The 23175-nt window shown below is 39.6% G+C and overlaps 1 protein-coding gene across 1 annotated transcript in view; it reads left to right on the plus strand.

The window, feature by feature from the left end:
- LOC104513733 (protein NEL-like) overlaps positions 1-23175 on the plus strand; it is a gene marked incomplete at its 5' end in the record, with an annotated part of 42659 nt that overhangs the window by 17453 nt on the left and 2031 nt on the right. Inside the window, 5 exons of the mRNA XM_010157186.1 lie at positions 5489-5639; positions 17965-18138; positions 18247-18343; positions 22277-22349; positions 22516-22598. Of these exons, the coding sequence (XP_010155488.1) occupies positions 5489-5639; positions 17965-18138; positions 18247-18343; positions 22277-22349; positions 22516-22598 (578 nt within the window). The remainder of the gene's footprint in view (positions 1-5488; positions 5640-17964; positions 18139-18246; positions 18344-22276; positions 22350-22515; positions 22599-23175) is intronic.

A 23175-nucleotide genomic window follows, 5' to 3' on the forward strand; every position in this document is an offset into this window, starting at 1 on the left:
AAACATCTGTAATGAATAGCTTGTCCTAAACCGTATTTGCATGTAGTCTTTTCACTGTGCAATTTAGTGTGCTGCTGGTTCTGTGTATGGATGTTTTCCTGCTTACCTCCAGTAACTTGTTCATGGCTGCTTCCAACACCTTTTTATTTTTTTGGGGGGGTGAGGGGAGGTATGTGGAGCTCAGCTAGTAAGAGCTGGATCAGTTGCCTGACATGGTTCCTTGTATGTTTGTATGAATGCAGTTGTCACCGTAGGGATGAGGAGAGGGAATTAAAGGCTGGTGGCAGAGCTAAGAGGCGGACCGCTCTTTCCTCAGCACCAGTTTAGACTAGTGGAAGTGCCCTTGGACCTGTGCAGTGAGTACTGTTGAAAGTTGGACTTACTGGCTTGGTTATGAGGTAGTAACTATAATCTCATGAGCAGGACCAAAATAACAGCATCTACACTTGACACCTCTGGGAGACACTTGCATGGCTTTGGTTTGCTGCAAATCTCTAGCTGCAGGTCATCTCTGGGAGGGAAAATGTGTCCCAGTTGTGATGGCTGTTGCTAGTGCAGGGTAGAGGCAGCCACTAAGTTTGTCCTCTGAAGGGCTGAGTTTCTGCAGGTCTTATGTTCAGGGGTTTTCAGATTGCTTTGCAATGTTAGATCTTACAAGACTTGGGTTTCAGTGCTTGCATGTCTCAAACCAGCTGCATGTGTTACCACATGAACGTTATTATTCTTTCTAAAGGCATTTCCACACTATAATCTTGAGCTTGATCAAGAAGTGCAACATGCTTTGAGTTTGGATTTTTTTTTCTTTTGTTGTGACTTTGCACTTAATTCTTCTAGAAATTAAAGATGGAGTGTTGATGCTATGGGTTTGTGTGTTGTCATGGTGTGGTCAAGCCAAACACATGCAATATTTGAGGAAAGTAAACCCAATATATAGGTATCATGGCTAGCGACAAGTTTCTCATTCAAACTAATATTTCTCTTCTTATTTTTGCAGTCTAATTATTAAAAGATTTATACCCTTGGTTTTGTGTATTAGAAATGTTCCCAGTATGAGGTTTTTATGTAACTGTTGAGAAACCACAAATTATTATTTGAGATACACCAGTTTGATTTTCCAAGCTGTTATGGAAGAAGTCCAGTTCTAGTAAAGTATTTTCCTTGGGTCTTAAAATGATTACTAGAAGCCAAATGTCAAGAACAAGCCTGAATCGGTATTTATTGAGCACAGCTGGTGATCTATCAAGAAACTACTGCTAGTGTTCAAAGGCAGTTGGAATGAGGGATTTGCACTGTTGTGATAGTGTAAAAAGAATGGATCTAATGGATCAAGGACCCTTCAGTGGTCTTTCTTTAACAAATCCACCTGGTGCCTGCCCTGAGCAGAGGGTGCTGTGCTTCATCACAGTAGTTAATAATTCAAAAGGCTCTGTAGTTCTTTGGTATGGCAAGTATGAACTGACCTATTTGGAATACCAAAAGTGAGTGCCCATGTGTTTTGGCAATTTAATACTGTTGCAGTTATCGTTATGATAATCTTAATATATAGGCTTCCAGCATGATCTAATCGGGTCTTGATATTTTAGTCTGTATATGAGAAGAGAGTGTAAGGTCATGATGAATGATTATAGGCTACCCAGATAAGGTTTTATAGATAGAAGGATGGAAAACTCTCGTCTAACCTAGTTATCATGTAATGAATCTCAGGGGTGAAAGTGAGTAGACCTCTTCTCTCGCAGGCATAGAAGCAGCTATGTGTTTCTCCCTCCTCCCCCAACACAACAGTGAGGACTGGAAGGGCTCTGGACAGCTCCGTGTGATGGGGAGGGTTTGTTACCTTGCTAAAGCACAGACCATCTGGAGCACACTGCATCACAATAGCTCTGATTCGAAAAAAAAGTGCATGTCGAAGGGGGGGATAATTATTTGTGTGATTGGAAGTGGCCTTGTATAATGGTAGGCTATTATGCATGTACTGTCTTTTATCAGTTGCTAATGACAATGTCATAGGAATTTGGTAGAAATTAATATTTCTTTCTAATTGAAGGGTCATGGATTTTGTTTTTATTGAGTAAGCATAGTCTCCATGGACTATTTTCCACTTCCAGCATTTATGAGTTCCACTGGTAGGGGGTGACAGTAATTAAAACTAGGAAAACTGTAGATGGGTAAACCAGAGAGTAAGTGGGACAGAAAGGCACCCTAACACCTTCCAGGGTTCAGAGATGCACAGGGAAAATCTTGATTCTTGGAAAAAAGGTACTTGTTCTGCATTTCTCATCTTCTTTCTTACTACCATTTCGTTGTCTTGAGGGAAACCTGAAAGAAATCCATTGGAGACAATGGGAACACAACAAGAACAGGCAGGGAATTTTCTGCAATTCTGCTGTTTCCCACAATTCTGATAAGACTTTTTTTTGTCTTGTTTGACTTATTTTCCCTCCAACCCTCTTTGTATCTCCTGTCTTCCCGTCTAATTTACATTTGATATGTATACCTCCTGTTTTCCTGTTGCCATATTAAACCATAAAAACTGTTTGCCCAACTCCAGTGTACATCCTTGGAAACTGATTAGATCTGTTCAGTTTCTGTATGCCTCTATAGATTCCTGTGTGCTCACTCTCTAGATCAGAGTAAGGCTGAAGTGACCAGACACAGAGGCTGTTGGGTTAAGTACCTATGCGTTTTCTTCATTATCCTGTTCATGCGGAAATGTGCTTTATCAGCCCTGTATAAATGCAGGGTGGTGAGAGGTGATCATGTGGCAATCATCTTCATAGCCTTTTTTCTCAAGCCTTTCCTTTTGTCCTAGCAGTTTCTGCAGTGTTTCAGGTGAGAGGGAATCAGTTTGAATTAACTAACGTGTCTGAAAAAGCATGGGGTGTTCATGTGTATACGCCATAGGCTTGGTTTCTACAATCTTACAATCTACTGAAGTCAAAGTAAAATATCTCTACCAAGAAAGTTCAAAAGTAGTATAAAAAGGATGTTGGAGGGGCAAGAGTGTTGGTACAAAGTAGTAACAGTTATGAATGTGTAAACAAGATGACTTTGCATGTTCCAGTGGTCTCAGATTGCTGCGGGTTTTGTTCTCCCACTTTTGTTTAGTTGAAGCCGCCCTGCTCATCATGGCTTGAGGCTCCTGAGGCTGTAAGCCCTCCAGGCAGGAGAGCTCGGCCCCTCAGGGCAGACACTTTTCTGACTATGCATGCAAGCATGCACATATAGTTTGATTAAACTTCATCAGATCTTCTGACATTAATCAAAATGAGATTTTTCTCACTTCAGTGTAACCATGTAATATGTTTGTGAGCCCAAAAGCAGAGTCTTTATTATCTAATGATGATAAACCTGCAATAGAAGAGAATGTTGGCGGGGCTTTCTATGCTGAGAAACCCAGCCTCACACCATGGCAAGCAGGGTTGGAGGATCGTAGGATCAGAGAATCAGAATGGTTGGGTTGGAAAGGACCTTAAAGATCATCTAGTTCCAGTTCCTCAGCCATGGGCAGGGACACCGTCCACTAGACCAGGTTGCTCAAAGCCTCATCCAGCCTGGCCTTGAACACTTCCAGGGATGGGGCATCCACAGCTTCTTTGGGCAACCTGTTCCAGTACCTTATCACCCTCTCCCTGAAGAATTTCTTCCTTATGACTAATCTAAATCTCCCCACTTTCAATTTAAACCCGTTACCCCTTGTCCTGTCACTACAGACCCTTGTAAAAGGATGTGCATTGCATCTGGGAATTGGACTCTGTAGGCTTTTAAGTGAGTTCCACATCTGTATTTTCCTGTCTTTTTCTGGATCTTGGTAGGAAAGCTGCTGCTGAGAGCTACAGTGCGTGAGGATCCTGTGATTGTGATTAGAGACTACGTTCCTCATGTGCCCTTCCTCTGCTCTGTCTCTAGGGAGTAGATTGTTTATATTGCTAGAAATTGTTAATGCAGTTAAACTATCTTCCAGCATGCAAACCTATGTCATTCCACTCTGTTAGGGTCCCTTGGCTAAAAATGAACGCTTTGATGTAATTGTATTTGAGTTGCCTTATGATTTATTAACATTTCCATTAAAATACCATGGATGTCTGCTACAGTGAGGGAGTTACGCAATCCACAGTAGAAAAGATGTGAAGTTCCATTAAAAAAAGAAAGCTTTAAATGATCTTTTCTTTCTCCACCCACCCCCTTTTTTTTTATTAAAAAAAAAAGACTATTGTCTTTCAGATTCCCCTTTGTTAAAAAAAAAAGGCATCAAATTCAGCTTGGTGTGACACTCTGCAGGTTGATTAGGACTTCAGGGTTGTACAGGTTGTTGCGTTTCTTAAACACATACTAAAAATGTTCCTGGTCCATAAACCGCAGTGTTTGCTGTTAATATAGAGTAGCATGTTCATAGGTATAGCCTAAAGAATAAACCTGTTTTTAAGAACAGCAGTGCAAGCTTACTTGAGAGCTCAGCTCCAGCACTGCAGGAAGAAATAACAGGTTCTGTTGCAGTTAGCTCTCGGCTGCTGTTGCTGTCCCTGAATTAGAGCAGGTTGGTCAAATTGCAATGACAAGAAGCTTGTGAATTGATTTAGTTCTTACACAGTTGATTACACACAGTAATGAATTGATTTTGTGCATTAAAAATATATATAATTTTTTTCCTAGTACAGTGTATTCTGGAAAACCTTGGGAATTGTTTTTCTAACATTTGACATGTTGTTTTGTAAATTATCTCTCTAGAGGGCTTAAGGTTGAGCCTTTTTATTTCCATGCATGTTTCATGCAAATTCAGCAGAAACATTGCTTAAGTCTTGGTTGTGTGTGGGTTTTTAAAAGCAAAATCTTTATTGTATATGTGCAATTACTCTAACAAATGTTCATGACATCCTGTGCAAGAAGCAGCAGCAACATACTGCACAACTGGAGTATATAGTGATTAATTAGAGACAATATGTTTTGAAAGATGGTGAGTTTTTAAGTTAATTTATAACTACTACTTGAAGCTGAGTAAATTGTCCCTAAAGAGATGCTGCTGTTTTGTTGTTGTTTTTTTTTAATTAACTGTGCGTAGCTGTTAAGCATAACATTTTTGTAGAAGTCATTGAAAAGTTGCTCAGGTTGTACTTTACAGCTTAGGCTCATATCCAGTGCTGTCACGCTGTGCTTCACTGCTAGTGAGTCCGTATTTCGTAAGAGATAGTAAAGGTAACATCTGGTCATCCATGGTGAAAGTAAGAGTTATGACCCTGTCTTAAACACAACCTTCCCCCCTCAAATAGAATGGGTGTCCTAGAAAATGTATTCTCTTTCACTGAAATTACTCCTATTGCATGTAAAAGGTGATGTTTTAAATACTTTACTCCCTGCTTTTGTCTTTCTGTTCTGTTGTGCTCCTCAGAAGTAGCTTGTGATTCTGTAAACTCTTTGTGTTGAGGATGTAAAGTAAAATAAGAACTTATGCTGACTGTTTATCTGTTATGGACTTTTTTCTTTTTTTTTTTAGATACTTCAAGAAGTATAAAGGCATCTCCAGAAACAGCTGAAATCTTTTTTCAGAAGTTAAGAAATAAATATGAATTCACAATCCTGGTGACCTTAAAACAAGCCCATTTGAATTCAGGGGTTATTCTCTCTATTCATCATTTAGATCACAGGTAAGTACTGCTACCTGTATGCTAGTTAATGAAAGTAGATGTATTTAAGCCATCAACATTTGAACATAAATGAGGGCAAAATTGTTGTGTATCAGGTAATTTGGAAATATTTGCAGGGTTTGGGTAGGCATATTGTGCAGATTCATAAAAAATCACAAGTTGCTAAACCAGCCAGGGGAAAGTGGAACAGCTGTTACTCTTTAAATGTCTCTTACCACGAAGGGCATGAAAAGCCAGCTCTCTCTTGATGTTCATAACTGTAAGGACCAGATGCTCAACTAGTGTAAAACTGTCATGTCAATATAGCTACACTGATTTACAAAGCCTGGCTCTGTATGTCCACCTCTCCACTAGCTGTTTTTTAACACTGCAAGCTGTTTGAAAAAAAGAAAAAAAAAAATCCTGCAGTTATGTGCTTACACCTCCCATGAATGGCAGAGCACTTTACTCATAGTGTTGTCAGCCTTAAAAAACTAAAGTGAATGACACTGAGTGTTTCAGGATTATTCCTTTGATAGGATAACGACTGCCAGAGAAATAAGATATTCTTTATATATCTGTCTGAGTAATGGCTATTAAAGATAACCGCCCTATGAATCTGTGACAAAATAAGAAGGAGTTTTAAAATGTGCACTTTCTAAGCAGTCATTAGCACAAGCAACAGATGATCTCTACGTTAGGTTCATAGTCCTTTTTATTTTCCTGTGTACAATCTCATAATTCTTTCTTGATAGTCTCACCACAACAACAAAAAAAAAGGTAAAGACATTTTCAGGCAAAGCAAAATATCTGTTTCTTTTTCATGAGCATTTTCATGTAGGCATGGCATCAACTATTTTGTGCTGGAAGATGGTCCAATTCCACTTTTATTCTATTTCCGCAAGGCCCTATCTTCTGCAATTCACCTATTAAACTCAAAGACAAAACAAAAAAACCTCCCAAGATTAAAAAAGATAAAAAATTTTCCAGGATCATTATACCAAGTTTATAAAAGCATCTTTAAATGTTGCACAGGACGTTTGAATGCCTCCTGGATGATGTTTACTGATCTTATATCATAGAAGAGCCAAGGGGCTTCCTCTGTTAACTATTACCTTCTCATCTGCAGGAGTGAGCAATGTGCAAGGGGCAAAGCTGGGCAGCTGTGATTATTGAGTTTTGAACTCGGTCTGTACCACCATATGTGCCGATCATCCCAGATGGAAAAGTTTATTCTGCCTCAAATGAGAGAGTAGGTCTGCACAGCCAGCTGTGCCTTGACAAAGCTTCTTTCTACACTTGCAGGAAGAACACGGATTGGTTGAGCTACCGATAGGGCTAACACAACTACATTAAAAATTCCAAATTAGAGATGAAACCTTCATGTGCCACAAGAACTGCAGATGCGGGCAAAGAGATCACCAGTGTGGAACTCTAAGACTGGAAAAGAGCATAGCCTTTATGAAAGGAGGCAGTGCTTGCTAGAAAACCTTTCCTGGCCTTAGGAATGGTGTGAATAAAGAATCATGCTACAGAATATGAAAAAAAACCCCACAGAATATGGAAAAAAACTCCCATAAACATGTAGTGTATAACTGAGCAAAACTTGACAGGCATTAACCTGGGGAGTGACACAACTGGGAGGAATTACTGCGAGTGAAAATAAAGAGTGATAGAAGTCCAAAAAATAATGTGCAGTGAATTTTAATTGATGGGTTGCAGAAGAATTTGAGATATTGGTTGGGAAAATTAATTCATGAAGTGAGTAAGGCTGGGCACATAGACCCGCTGTTGGTCTTATGTGAACACGAACACAATAAATGGATTCTATCCAGCCATAGCAAAGAAAGGAAAGATTAGAGCAGTGCTGGTGTCCAGGTCACGTGGCTGTGCAAACACAGTGCTGCTTATCTCATTTGGATCTGGTTCATCCATGTCATCTGCCTTTGCCCATGTAAAATACGTTTGTAAAGAAGGTGACAAACAAAAGACTCTGAAAATCCTATTTTATATTTGTACATTTTTAGGGATGGGTGATTAGAGTTTTTATTTAAGGTTGCATTAAATAACCGCTTCTTCAGTGTTGGATTTCTGTCTCTCTGACCTTGACTGCCTCTGACCAGGGACTTGGCTGTAACAGTCCTTTAGTTCTTAAACAAGTTCTTGTGCACTCTCTGTCACAGCAGTCATCTTAGTTGGTAGATGTAGCAACGTCAGACTGGACTCTGCTCTTTTGTACCAACTTTAGCCTTGTATATCTCCTCTGGCCTCAGAAAAGTTGTGCTAGCATTGAACTGATGCCTGGTGGGATAGAACCATGTCTGGCTATATTCTTAATTTGCCAAAGTCATACTAGCTCTTGCTTCTCTGCAGTGAGGGAGTGGAATGGTGGTGAGGAAGGCTGGAGGTGGCAGTAAGTGAAGGATATAATCAGTCATCACACAAGTAACTTTTCATATGTTTTGTTTTACACAGGTTTCATAAAAACTCATAGTTCTAGGGTAAAAGAATTTCTAGGGTACAAGAAAATCAAAATGTTAGTTTAAAAATTGGAAAAATATGTTCTTTTATTCAGTGTGTTGGGGAACATTTAAGGCATTTTCTAAAATGAAACGGCATAAAAATTCATCCTCTCTTTGCATGGGTCTTGGGACTTTGGTGCAAATATGCTAATTTACAACACTTGAGGACATTTCCTAAATTGCAGTTACTTTTTAAATTTTATAATTTCCTTTAAAACTGTATACTTAAAATAATTTACATGAGTCAGAATTTGCTGATTCAGTCTGTGTTTCTAGTTTTATGGTTTTTGTTGTAGTTCTTTTTTGCTGATTGCCTTTTGAGGAACATCAAAAATGAATAGTTCCACTGAGATACAGTCATGCAGCTACTTAAGGCTCTAAGTCTTAAGAAGTCGACAGGACTGCTGTCCCAAAGTTTCACCTCTAATGTCACGTGGTGAATGCTGTCCTTGAGCTATCAGATAGATGCAGAAATTCTCCATGTAAATCTGAGGCTTGGGTGTTTGTTGAGCCTGGACTGTTGCTGTCAACACAAAACGTAGCTCCTGAAAGGATTTTCTGCAGATACAGTAATCTTTTTCTACTCTGTTAAATGCTTTTTTTTTTCTTTTCCTAGTTGAGTGACAAAGCTGTCTTCCCCTTTTATAATGATTATGCTTTTCTCTCATTTAATATATTCAAACATTTTAAAACTGATCTTAAGGTGAAAGGATCTGAAACGATATCTGTAGCTATCCCTTTCTAATTTGCTCATATTCTTCCACAAAGGTTGCTTTTTTGTCCCACTGACTAGAGTGGCCGAGGAGTTCAGGCAGTAGTAGTTTTGGGTACAGCTTGGAGGTGATACTTTCAAGAAAACTCTTGTGATGTCAGGGAATCCAACTTGCACATCAGCAATTGTTAAGATGAGGTTCAGGCAGCTGAGTGCATATTTATGGGCAAATTTATGTATGGCATATATCTGAAAGATAGAAGCTACAGTTGCCTTCTTGAGAGCATCACCTTGACTACCTGGAGAGCCCTGCTTAAAATGCATTGTACCTTACAATAACAAGGTAAATATGTTGAATGATGTTAATGAAGTGTTGCCTTAAGTCCCAGTGGAAGCATTGTTAAGCCCTGATTGCTGTGTGCTTGCTCTTAGCCTTTGGTTTAAGCTGTATTATCCTCCTCATTTCACTTTGGAATTTGTCTCAGCTTCTTCTTGATGGAACAATCAGCAGACAGATGATTTTAATCTGCTATGGGTTTGTAATATATGTTAGGTCTCAACTATTCCATCATATATTTTCATTTAATTGGCAACAGTGGAGTGGTGAAATAAAGCTTTTCCTCCCTGCATGGTTAGATGACTTTATGCAACTGATGCTACATTCGTATCTCTTGAGATACTGTGTGGTAGAGCCCTTAAAGGATAAAATCATTGCATTGTAGTTTAACCATTCTTTTCTTCAGTTAATGCTTTTTATATCCTGAAACAGAGCACTGAAATCAGTAGAATATTGTGGACAGGCTTTCACCAATCTATTCAACTTCTGCCTTATGCAACATTTGTTTTCACTGCTGTTGGTGTCTTGTGATTACCTGCTGTCAAATGGGCTGTACTGTCCAAGTGTTCCAGGCCTCCTTCAGTGTCTAGGAGGAAAATACCTGCCACCATTCCTCTGTCTTGCGGGTTTATTCGAACAAGGAGATAAGTTGCCAGAGGTGAACTCCTGATGAGTGAATTTTGTTCTGTCATTTGGCTATTGTATTAAAATAGTGGTGGAACTGTATGTTCCCTGCTTTTGATGTATGAGTGTCTCTATTTCTGGACTGCAGTGTGAAACCTTCTCCCCAACCCCCCGAAATCTGCTGCAAGCACATTACGCTGAGAAGAAGTTTCAATATTTAATATTTCATCCAATACTGTAGCTTTATGTTGGTTTTGTTTGAGGGTTGCTCTCCCCCTCCCCACCAGTAATATACAGAGCAGACTTTAGGTAAGAACAACATGGGATTAATTTTCAAACATTAAATTTGTATGTGGCTGTTCCCTGTGCCTAAAGTAGTAGTAGCTTATTTCTGCTTTTTAAGCTGCTCTGTGCTGATGTATTAGTGCTCTTTACTACCCTCTGCATTTGCAGCAATGTTCTGTATTTTTTTTTTGGTAATATATGAGTTACTCTTTCTTACTATTTTGACAATAATTATGACTTAAATTTATTCATAACAATAAATTGCTTTTGAATTGACGACTTCTAGTGATTTAAAACTCTTCTGTCAGCTGCTTTTTCTGTTGATGCAGTTTGCATGTGTCATCAAAGGTGTCAAAACAAAGAAGGTATTTTCTTTCATTCATTCACTGCTTTTCTAGTGGGTGAGAAGATTCTGTGGGACAAAGGATTTTCTATGCAGCTACTGACTGACTGGCTGGGCTCTTGGCTCTAACCCAAAAGAGAACGGTTCCTTGTTTCTGTTGGTTTGGGCGATTAACTTCTATCCTTCAGTGTGTGGTTGGAGAGAAATACTTGTAAAGCAGCAATTTTGTGTTATACTCAGTTTAATGTCTTCATAACATTGGGAATGACCTGTTTAAGTGTTGGTTATAAGGGATGTTATGAAATTGATTGATGCCTTGCCCCTATTTCCTGGATTATTTTTTTTTCCTTCAGCTTAGTTTATACTTTGTGACCAAAAAAAAAAAGAAAAAAAAAAGCCAATTGAGTGTAAATTCTTGTAATGCACCCACCTTAAAGCCACCTTCCTGTGCCTTCTGTTAAGTCAGGTCAGCCTGTCTGCTGATTTCAATCATCACAGTGCCAACTAATCTAGGGTGATTTGGGTGAGAACTTGTTACAAAACATATATATGAGCCTTGAGTTTGAGTTGAGACTAGTGACAAGACCTACCTGAGTAAGAGACAAAAGATTTGTCCCTGCCTATGACACTGAAAACCACCACTGAAATAGTTGAAATGTGAGTTTTGACAGATATTGTTATTCTTCTACTATTGTTTCAATTAAATTGGTTTCTATTAACATGTAAATAACAAAGAAATCTGTATTCTGTCAGGGTAAGAGATGGGAAGAGTTAGGTTGAGACTGGCTTTTGCTTTTACTAATATATATATATATCAGAAAGTGGTTTATTGTATTTGCAGTCCTCTTGCTCTCAGTGGAGAAACTGTCAAGAAAGATAGTGAGAGGGATGATTTATGCCATTTGTTTTTACAGTGTTTGATCTGGCAAAGTTTCTTCCCTCCTTGATTTTTAGCAGAAAAGAAAGCTTCAGATAAGCAAGATTGGTATTAGTGGGTTTCTATGACAGTGAGAACAAAACGGGAATAAATATTTTGGTAAATAGGGTTAGTGAGAGAGATGGGAGGCATGAGACCAATTGCTTGAAGACAAGAATTGTGTTTTAGAAAGTATTTCCTGGCTTAGGAATTTCATTTCATACCTAAATCTTGAATGAGGATGCCATAGACAGTGTGCCGTAACACCAGGTTTGAATTTTTACAGGGCCAAGCCAGCACCCTTTGGGAGAATAGCTCTTCTCGGGGTGCTTCGGGGAGCTTGGTGGGAGCTCAGCTTTTGCTCCTAGCTCCTGCTGAGCTCCTGCAGGTGCTGCAGGAGGGCTGGCTGCGAGCCTCCCCTTGTTACCAGCAGTAACATACAGCATCCTGGCTATCTTGCTCCAGTGATGACTGGGGGCTTGGGATCATGGCCTGTGCTGGTTTTAGCTGGGGTAGAGTTAATTTTCCTCACAGTAGCTAGTATAAGGCTGTGTTTTGGTTGTGCCGAGAAGAATATTGACAACACATTAATGTTTTTAGTTGTTGCTCAGGAATGTTTATATCAAGTCAAGGACTTTTTCAGTTTCTGATACTGCCACTGCGTTTCCAGCTTCTCCTCTATGAGAAGCTGTCAGGGAGCACAGCCCGGACAGTTAACCCAAACTGACTAAAAGGGTATTTCATTCTATAAAGCATCATGCTCAGTATCTGGGTTGCAGGGTGGCCTGGGGGTCGGTCTGGCTCTGGGGATCTGGCTCTCGCTGCTTGGGGAGTGGGTGAGAGTCAGCGGGTAGTGAGTGGTTGTATATTTGTTTTCTTTTCTGTTATTTTCCTTAAATATTTTTAGTAGTAATATTAGTATTACAAGTATTGTTAGTATTATTAATATCATTATCTTGCTTAATTTATTTTCAGTTACTAAATTGCTCTTATCTCAACCCACGAGTTTCCTTGTCTTTTCTTCGGATTTTCCTCCCCTCCCACTGCAGGAGAGGGGAAGTGAGCAAACGGCTGTGTGGTACTTAGTTGCTGGCTGGGGTTAAACCACAACAGAGCACTAAGCTTAGCAGAAGCTATGCAGACTTTGTAGGTGAGGAAGGCATGATTTTGCAGTCCTGATTTAGGGACATAGCTGAGCTTGAAGTCTGGGAGGTGAGGGAAGAGATCACTCAGGTGAGAGGCAAATTCATAGAATCATAGAATGGTTTGGGTTGGAAGGGACCTTGCCAAGAAGTTCTTGCCTTCAAAGCCAGCAAAGTCTTCCAGATCACAACAGCCTCCCTGAAGCCAGATGAGGGCTGCAAGATGTTGATACAAACAAGATGTTATTGACATATTTTTCTCCCACATGCCTTATTAGTTTGAGTCAGATACAGACATGGTGTCTCTCTGCCCTTTCGGTCATCTGTCACCTGGCTGTTCTCTCCTATGAACATCCCAGTGAAGGGTGTTCTTGCTGCATGTCCCAGCAAGGAACTCTGTCTCCTGTGCACATCAGGCATGCACCTTCCTCCTCCCTAGTGGTCCTTCATAGCTATCCAATGCAATGAGCAGTCATCATCCTGGAACAAAGCTGAAATGGCCTGACCTTTTTAGTGGTAGAAATAAATAAACAACAGAAGAGATGTGAATGCCAGAGTGATCAGCAGGTCGCTGGCTGGAGTACTTCAGAGGCATTTTCCTTGCACAGTTAATCTCTGCTCTGCCTGATTTGGAGCAGGGACTTGAACTTAGTTCTTTTCTATCTGAGACAAGTGTCCTGAGGACTGTCATTCTCTCTCTCTTTTTACCCCAATGCAGTAGTACCCAGCCAGGACTATGCAAGTAAACCAAATAGCGCCCTAGTCCAGGCTGGAACGTTGGGCTGCTGTGGTCATTCTGTAAAATTCTTAGCATCCTCCTTGACTTGCTTTTGTCTCCTGCAATTAATACCCTTGCAGATGATACCTGGGGTATGGTCTGTGGAGTAAGCATTGCCCAGGGACTGTTCCCAACAGCCAGTGTGGAAAAACCCCACCCATTTCAGGGAAAAAATGGGATAGAGTGCCCATATGGATGTGAGTTGTACTGGGGAACCACTGTTAGTATTTGTCTTTTGGGCCAGTGGATTGGCCTTGCTGCCTTTATTTATTAGTATAGGCATAGGACTCGAGATCAACTCACTGAATTTAAGTTGCTCTTATACCTGGCTTACTCTTTTTGATTAATGAATTCTGTGTAATGGGAAAGCCTCACCAGGTTGACCTGAGAGACTGATTTTACTGGCCCATTGTTTGTGTACTCTGTTTCAATATGGGAAATAACCTCTTCTGATTTCAACCCCTCTTCAGGTGGGATCTCTGCTTTCAAATAGGTAACAACTGCGGCATTAAAATGTATTTGAGAAAGTCTTTCAAAGAGTCTTAGATTTGCGCTGTCTGTCTTTTAAAAAAGCATTTCAACCTGAACCCCACAAGGAGAATGTTTGTATCAAAAGTTTTGGTTTTAATGAAGAGATCAGCATTTTTGAACAAAAATATCCTATGTCAGAAAATACTTCTCTGGCTCTAAAACTCTGTTCAGCAAAAGACAGGGACAGAAACGGAATTGGTGGGTTTCCTGCCCACTGTGCACTTGCACTAAATGCTACCACCTTATCCAGAGAAGCGAAAGCCAGGTGTTTTTTTTTTTAGCACTCCCTGGCTAAACTGCCAGCCATCTCTTGCCGAAGTGGAGCTCTAGATAGGGAAAAAGGCAAAGCCAATGAAGCCAAGCAGTAGTGTAAGTGAGAGACAGAGACTAGGCTTGTACAGCTAAAGTGCAGGTGCCTCTTGGCGTTTAGAGCTCATCTGAGGTATTTTGATGCCATATTGTTCTATGGGATGCACTAAGTGGTAAAAACTCCCAGTTAATGTGTCAGAACAATTGAAGTGTAACTTCCAAATAGAAAAATAAGGCTCACACTCCTGAGTGCCCACTCATCATACCATGGAAAATAGCAAACAACACATTGCTGAATGTGGTGCCGATGTGGTGTGAATTGCTTTTAAATCTTCATAATCTACATGCAGCAGAATTGCTTACTGCTCTCATAGCCATCATTTGCACTGAATAGGGTCTACTGGGTAGGATCTTTTTTTTTTTTAAATGTTTTATGTAATTATACCTAACAAAAAAGCCATACTTTAGTATCAAAAATATTCAGATAAAAGTTTTTATAAGTTATGAACACAAGGATTTTAATTTTTTTCTTAAGTACACACTCCCTTTTAATTTTATTGATTTTTCTTTTCTTCTTAGTGTAGGTCAGAGAGCCGTGAGGAATGTTTTTAACAATATGCCTATAAATGTGAGTAGTAGAAGTTTAAGAACAACCAACATGCTGTAATAAATTCATAAGCAGCAGACATGATATCTTGCCTTTAGCTTCTAAAATACTTCTCTACATGCTTTAAATTGAAGTTGAAATTATTAGTTGCCTACAGTAAGAGTAGGCAGCTACAGTGCGCGTTTGCTTTGTGAGCAGGACTGCCAAATGAGCGAGTGAGCCATCAAAGATTTGGAGTTACCAACACTGGCTGTTAGCTGGAAGGGCCATACTTCCCTCTTCTCAAGGACTGCTGCTGTGTACACCAGGACCACCTGATCTTTCACCTCCTAAATCTCTAGCTTTTGCTGTACATCCTGATTTTTACTTTCACAGTCTCCCCCGCGATGGTTGGCTGCAGCCTGAAGAGCAGGTCCTGCTTGTGCAGACCCTGTGCCCTTTGCCCGGACAGGCAGCAGCAGCTCGGCAGCTGAGTAGATCTGCTGACTCTCAACTTTTATCCAGCAGTTTTGGTGCTGGGCAGCAGAGAAAACATTGCTGTTTTCTGTCTCAAATTCCTCTGGGCCATTCGAGACAAATTTCTTCCTCTTACAAAGATTGGCTTAACCTTAACCAGTACCAAAGGGATTGCTATCTGGCTGGTTTCCAAGCAGAGCAGCTGATGTTCCCATAGCCTTGGCTGTTGCCTTTTGCAATGACTGTGCATGCACAGGGTGATCTGCAGAGATGTAACAACCTTTTTTTACGTTGGCATTTTCTTCTCCATATGTCAGACGTAGTAAGCCTAAGCATGTATCATCTCCCTGCTAAGTTAAATCCATTTGACCCAAAGCTTGTGTGGTTTTTGGCAGGTTAAAATCAAGTAGGCTGGTATTGATTAAACAACCACAGAGATCGTGGACGTTAGTAGGAAGCAGGTTTTCCTGTTGCACTGTTTCTCACTGTCGTTTATTTTTCACTCCAAGGGCCGTTTGCCTTTCACAGCATAAGTGAATACCTTGGAGCTGTTGGAAGAAACAGTAGTGACGTTAGAAATTGGAATTCTTGAGCAGACCCTATCCCTGCAATGAGTGGTCTGGGCTGGAACGGTGTGGACAAGAAACCAGTGATTCAGCTGATGAGGTTCCCCTGAAACTTTCAAATAATGACATTCTTCGTTAGGAGAAGACTGCAGTATAGTGCAGTTATTGTTTCCTTTGGGAATAAGTCCTTTAGAAAACAAAATCACCCTCTTTTCTGTCTCAAAAGATTTTAGTATTCCTGAGCATACAGAGTAGTATAGAGGGTTTTTTTGTCACAGTAAATGAGTTTTTAAAATCCAAGTGTATTTGTTAATGCTTAGCTTAATTTCTCAAAGACTCTTCCAAACCTTTGGAAATTGTGTATCCAAGTGTATGCTTTGTTATCTCAGAGATTTCCATATCTCACTTGCATAAGGGGCAACTCAAGGGTTCATTTTATATCTTTTGTACTGACTGTCTGCTGTTGTAGTGTGTTCCCTGCATGCCTTCATCTCTCTGTGCTTGCATCAATTCTGCCATTGACTTTGAAGAGAGTAGGAGCTAGCCATTGGCTGTACTAGGAGATAATTTTGTTTTTCCAGATTGTATCTGCAGCTGGGTGGAGACACTTAAAAGATGCTGGAGGAGCTCAGTGCCGTTATATTCCCCTTCTCTGTTAGATTGAGAATGACCTTATATTTATCCTTGAAGTTTGAGTTATGAAGGAGGTTATTAAGTTGACTGATGTTCTGCCACTATTGCCCAATTTTTTTCCAGCCGGTCCTTCAATTAGTTTACAGTTCTTGCCCGTGCAAAATTATTTTTGGGCCCTGAGAAGGTAAATTATATCAGATTATAAAATGGATTGCTGACTCTAGTTAACTGCTTTGTTAATGTGGTAGGTAGAAGGAATTGCCCTTTGCCAGTTTTGCAAAAGGGTAATTGTTTTTGTGCTGTTGCTAGGCATGTTCCACTGTGAAACACCCTGAGGGAAGGAGAGATGTGCAGTGAGCCCAACCTCCTAGGGATAATCATTGTACAAGATGGTTTTGATTTGGTTGTATCGTCACTCTTGAAAACGGCAATCATTGTCTTGTCTGCTCTTTAATATAGACAGCCTGTTAAAGTAAACGACATCACCCTAAAACACATGTGGACTCAGATTACAAAGCACTGTCATGCCTGATTGCAGGTGGAGCAGCCAAAATAGACAAAAATGTATTGTCCATTCTCCCAGTTGTTGTGCATCTCACCATATACTATGTTATTTTCCTTTCTCTTTAGCTGTAGGTTGCATAGATTGTTAGAGAATCTCCATTTCTGTTTTTCTTTCCTGTTTTAAAAATATTTTAGTGAGGGACTTTAAAATGAGAAACTTTTTGCTTGGAAGACAAATGGTTTGTCAGGCTTGTTCCTAGAAGAGGTCCGATATGCCAGAAAGAGGCCTGTCTAACTAAGTACCAAGCTTGGTTATGGGGTACTTTTTAAATTGGTCTGCTGGAATTTCACCAGGAAATCTTGTGTTTGCGGTCTTCAAGCATGGCTTATGGTGCACTTATCTTGGTATGACTGCAGTGCTCTTTCCTTAGTGTTTATATACATATATGTGCATACATATACATACATATATGTATATATGCACATACACCACAAATACACATACCTACTCAACAATACAAATACATACATATAAACTGTTCTGAAGAGAGCATTTCTTGACATTGTATTTCTTTGGAGAAATACGATTAGGAAAAATGAAAAGAGGTGTTAAAAGTCCATCCAAAAGCAAAGAAAGCAATGTCCAGTCCCAGTTCTTCCTCACTTTCCTGGTTGGTAATGGCTAATGATGTCCCTATTGCAAAACTTGGTGTTGTCTTTTATGCATTCATGCCTTCAGAATGTCCTTACTGTGCTTTGAAGATATGAGGCAATTATTCATAATAGGGTAATTATATTTCCAATCAGATCATGTTATAGAAAACAGTACTGCTAAAGGAAAACAAAATATTTAGCTTGGAATCTTGTATACTTACATGAAAGTTAGAATCTGCTATTATGTGTTATTGAGAAGAAGGATGGAATGCAAACCTGAAAGTGTCTATTTTCATCTTTGTATCTCCTTCCTTGTCTCTCCCCCTCTTTTAAATAGTTCCTGCATGATAATGAGAAGTCGTGTTACGTAAAATGTCGCTGTGCTGATAAGAATGGTTCATGACATGATGTTGCATTTATGGTACAGGTACCTGGAGCTGGAGAGCAGCGGTCATCGAAATGAAATCAGGTTGCATTATCGTTCAGGCAGTCATCGCTCCCACACAGAAGTATTCCCATACATTTTGGCAGATGATAAATGGCACAGGCTTTCCTTAGCAATCAGTGCCTCTCACTTGATTTTACATGTGGACTGCAATAAGTAAGTGAAGAGTGTTGTTTTATAAGTTGTTACATTTGGAACATTCCAGCTCTGAGAAAATGAAATTATAACAACTTGGGACTTTATTTTTTTCCCCTTTCTTTTCAGAATTTATGAGAGAGTTGTGGAAAAGCCCTTCATGGACTTACCTTTGGGTACAACCTTTTGGCTGGGGCAGAGGAATAATGCACATGGTTATTTTAAGGTATGCCTTCCCTGAAAGGAAAAGTATGGATTTAAATAAAAATGATTAAGGGATTGGAGTATCTTTCATATGAGGAGAGGCTGAGGGAGCTGGGATTGTTCAGTCTAGAGAAGAGAAGGCCCAAGGTGGATCTCATCAATGTCTATGCATACCTGAACATGTGTGGGGAATGAAGATGAAGGATCCAGTCTCATCTCAGTAGTGCCCACTGAGAGGCCAAGAAGCAATGAGCAAAATCTGAAACACCTGAAATTCCATCTGAATGGAAGAAAACAGTTCTGTTGTGAGGTTGTTCAGAGTAAGGCTCGGATGCAGATATTTGGAAGTCTCCTGGACAGAGTCCTGGGCAACCTGCTGTAGCTGATCCTGCTTGAGGTAGAGTAGATGGATCTCAGGATGTCCCTCCCAACCCCAGCCAGTCTGTCATTCTGTAACCGTAACACAGTTCACAGACCTGTGGTGTGTTGTGTATCAGCATATCTGATGCAGTGAGCTGTGTTTCCATCAAACTGGACTTCACTGAATAAAGTTGCAGAGCTAGATTCATAGGGCTCAGTGTCACCAAATGACATAGACAACATCAGTGTAAGACAGGGAAAGGGAAATGGCTGAGTGCAACACAATTCCAGGAAATAAGTAGTCAAATTATTGTCTGTTTAGTAGCTAGATGTATTTTTTGTTGTGTGTCACAGAATGCTAGTCTAGGGAACTCCAATTTCATTGCGTCTCTAGGATTTAGCTTTCATCACAGCATCTTTTCGGCTCAGAAATGAATGAAATGACTAGCATCAATGAAGAAAATGCTTTTCCTCCCAGAGGAAGAACATTTGTACACACTTTTTGCTTACTGCTTCTACTTTAACGTGTATGTATAGCAAACACCTTGTGTGTATCAAAATTGAAGAAGTGAATGCCATGTTGAACTGGAGTGTTTTGGGGTTTGATTTCTCTGAGTCCATTAGGTAGCACTCATTGGCCACAGCTGCTATCTGTGGTCTGGCTTCAGTCTTCTCTGGAGCTGCTCCAACAAATGATGGCCTTCCTGTGGGTGCCTTCCACACTACAGTCCCATTTTCCTCCCAGTAGGCATCTTTTCACTTGAGCTGCAAAATAGAATTGATGATGTTGATCACAGACCCAATCACTTTTTAAAATACAGCCTGCTAAATCTTTTTAGTGTAAAATGCTTTGACTGTGGTTTTCACAGAAAGTTTTGGCCATTGTGCTAAAATAAGTTTTTTGGTTGTTGAAATATTGTTGGTATACTTACATGCTAATTTATATCCTTGCTGTGTATGAAGTCCCAAAGTCCAGTGGGGTGCTCAGATTTGAAAACTGAAACACGACTTTGTTTTTATTTTTCAATTCAATGTGTGTTTGCTTTTCCTTCAGAAGACGAAGAGGATGTCTGCTAAACAAGCTGCAAAATTATATTTCTGTCTTAAATAAACCGTTGACTCCAAGAATAAAACCAGAAAATAATAATGTGTTGCTTAAACTGATCTCAGATACACTGAATTTATTCTACTTGTTTATAATGAATACTGTTTTAAATGTTCTTTTTATTTTTTGTGCCTTCTCAGTTTTTGACTTGATTATGTTCTTCTTTTTGCCAAATCATAGTCACTGAGGAAGCTCATTAGGTGTAGAAAAAGAAATACTGCAGTAGTTGACTGTATTTTTTTTCTTTCTTTTTGAGAAAGATAAAATTAAACAAAATGCATGGAGAATTTTGCCTCAGTTACAAATATAAATCAGCTTAATGGAAATACAGAAACGGATAGCTGTTAAAAAGAACATCAATATAGCCAAAATATACTGTACTAAGTGATTTCTCCAACATAATATGGTATCAATGGTCAAAATGCATCTAAAAATGAAAATGATGCCATTGTACAGGAGATTCATCAGTTTAGGAGATGAGCACTTGCTGTGGCTAACTACTACTAATCTGATTTTGAGAGGCCCAGGTGCTTAACTATTTCCAAAAATCAGGCTGTTTTCAGTGGAGTAAAAGAATTGTCCAGAGGGGTCAAGGTACTCAAAATCATTAATCACTCTGAAAAGGATTTTATTTGGCTGTATTTGATTTTGAACCAAGTATTGCCGCATTAAACCAATGTGCCAGAGGCATATGCACACCAGGATATATTTGTACTTGTTTCACTTCAAGGTCTGAAGTTTGAGAGTGCAGTTCTGGCTATCTGATTTCTGGTACTGTGTAATTTCTCTCAGTACTTAGCATCCAGTGGTGTGTTAGTTTGAACCACTAGGTTCTGTAGGAGCCTGTGCAAAGCCTCTCATGTCAGGAGGTCCTGATTTGGGAGCCTGGGTGAGCTAGGTGTCACAGCTCCCCGTTGTAACTTTGGCAAAATGAGAAGGAACCTGAGTTCATGGGAGTGGCAGAGCCAGCTCCTAGTTGATGGGTGCTGAGTAAAGCTCCTCAAATAGTTGGAGGAGGTTTACTGTTGGTTAATAGCTAAATGACTTGAATACTTGCCTGTGTGTTCAGTGAAAAGTGTTTTAAACTTGAATGTGTTGGAACCTGCCATTCCTCCTTTTCATGAAAAGGCCGTAACTTGGGTTGACATGAGTTTGAAGCTGATGACACTGAGGAAGGAAGGGAGGAGAAATTAATACAGTGAGCTTTCTGATGTGCTCTCCAAAGAGGTGTTTGCTTCTGACTTCCAGAACATGTGCTGTGGGAGGTTCTGTTGTGGAGCCCCTGGTTTTTCACTGTTAGCTAATTGCTGCAGCTCCTCATGCAGCATGGGGGAGCATCCAGTTGTCCTAGATTGTAGCTTTGTTGGTAAGAGAGAAGGGTAGGCATGGTACTCTCTTAGTTGCCCCCCAGTGACAACTACTCCTCTCTGTAGGTCATTTAGGTTGCTAAGTCACCTTGTGTCATTCACTTGGGGTCAAAATTCTGGTTCTCTGACTTCTCAACATTTGTATTGAACATCCTGTGTATGTGGACAAAATACTTCCTTTTGCATTTAGTTTACATTCTGTTCTTAGTATCTTGAAACAGTTTCTTCATAGGCATGCTGAAGCATGTTGGAATTATTTTGCCTTTCCTCCTAAGAAGCAGAGTTGGAGATGCAGGGAGGGAGTAATGGATGAAAGGGGTATCTGGACTGAATGTGATAGAATGGCTCACTTTGAAATTGCTATCTGGCCTTTGCTTTTGGAGAGCAGCAAAGTGGCTACTAGTTAGATATTAATGACTAAGGATACACATAAATTCTCTCTGCAGGCACGGGATCTATTCTTCTGGGTGAAACTGGCCTTTTCCAAGTGGCATAGATGAATTTCATGCTAAACTTCCCCGAAGTTCTTGCCAACATGCAACTCTTCAGCTGTGTAACAGACGTGTAGTTTCGTGGCATTCTGAATGCTTTATGGCAAGATCCCCATCGAAATCATAAAGGCTTTGCAGGAATGTGTTTTTTCTGACTCAAGTTTCTTTAATCTGCACTTATATTTGACAGTTTTAGCTTAGTGAAACATTTGCATTTTATTTAAAAGATGTTTCAAAGTATCTGAAACTGCAGCTGTTTTTGAAATTACTTTTAAAGGTCATTTTCAAGCTTTTCTGCAATGGCTAACTAAAAATAACAATGAATTCAAAACAACCGAACTCTTGCCACATAATTACATCTTGACATTTAATCTTATGTCTTTAAAAGTGGTTTGGTTTGTATGTCTTTAAAAATGATTCAATAGGTCTGTATTTGTACATCTATCTATTTCACTTTCTCTTTATTCTTCTATCACTGCACTGGGTTCAGGCAAGAAGCTGTGTATTCATAAGTATTGTTTTTATCAGGCAGTTTTTCTGTGTGGGCTTTAATGTTTTACATGCTGAATGGAAAACATAATTTTGACAGGTAAAAATAATGTATCCTCTTTTTTTTCTCCACTTACACATAGGGCATAATGCAAGATGTGAAATTACTTGTCATGCCTCAAGGATTTATTTCTCAATGCCCAGATCTTAATCGCAGTAAGTCTATTATTTCTTCTACTATAAAACGGAAGGTGTTCTTTGTACCTACTTTCTGTCCTACAAGCTTTCTTAAAACCTTAGGTTTCAGTTATTGGTTGTCAACTTTGACATGATTTAACCTATACATGGTTTTGTTAATAATATACGTATTTTGTTATTCTAGCCTGCCCAACTTGTAATGACTTCCATGGGCTCGTGCAGAAAATTATGGAATTACAAGACATTTTAGCCAAAACATCAGCTAAGGTAATGTTTACTAGGAGTCATGGCATGGGAGAAACGAGGACTCTAAGGCTTTAATTGCTGACTGTTTAATTTATTTATGCGTGTAGAGGAATATGCATATGGGTTTGTGTGGAACATTTCTGCATGGCGTGTTTGTATGTTTGTGATTATATATGTGTGCCTAGTGCCTATACATAAAAATTCCCAGTTCAGAGAGCTTTCTTGTGTTTCAATGTTTTTATACTATCATATCTCTTAATAGTAAACAGAATCTAAATCCCTGAGCAAGGGAAGGGCTCATAGTTATTCTAGCTGTATTAGGCTAACAAGTCAATAGACCTAGAATGAAATAGGTTACTGTGCTTGTGGTGCTTACTGCAGCAAGACTCATTGGTCTGAGACTTGTTTAGGTCTGCTCTGCCAAAGGTGTGTCCAGACAAATTATATGCAAGACAAGGAACTGATAATCCAAAATAGTATTTATTTTTTTTTCCCCTTGAATATCACACCAAAAGCATTCATGTCTGCCACTGAACATAGACTTGTCTGGTTTTAAATGTCAGTTGTTTAGATGTCTGCAGGAATACTGTTGACTGGT

The sequence above is a fragment of the Eurypyga helias genome, unplaced genomic scaffold, assembly GCF_000690775.1.
Source record: "Eurypyga helias isolate BGI_N326 unplaced genomic scaffold, ASM69077v1 scaffold26398, whole genome shotgun sequence".
NCBI classification, from domain to species: Eukaryota; Metazoa; Chordata; class Aves; order Eurypygiformes; family Eurypygidae; genus Eurypyga; species Eurypyga helias.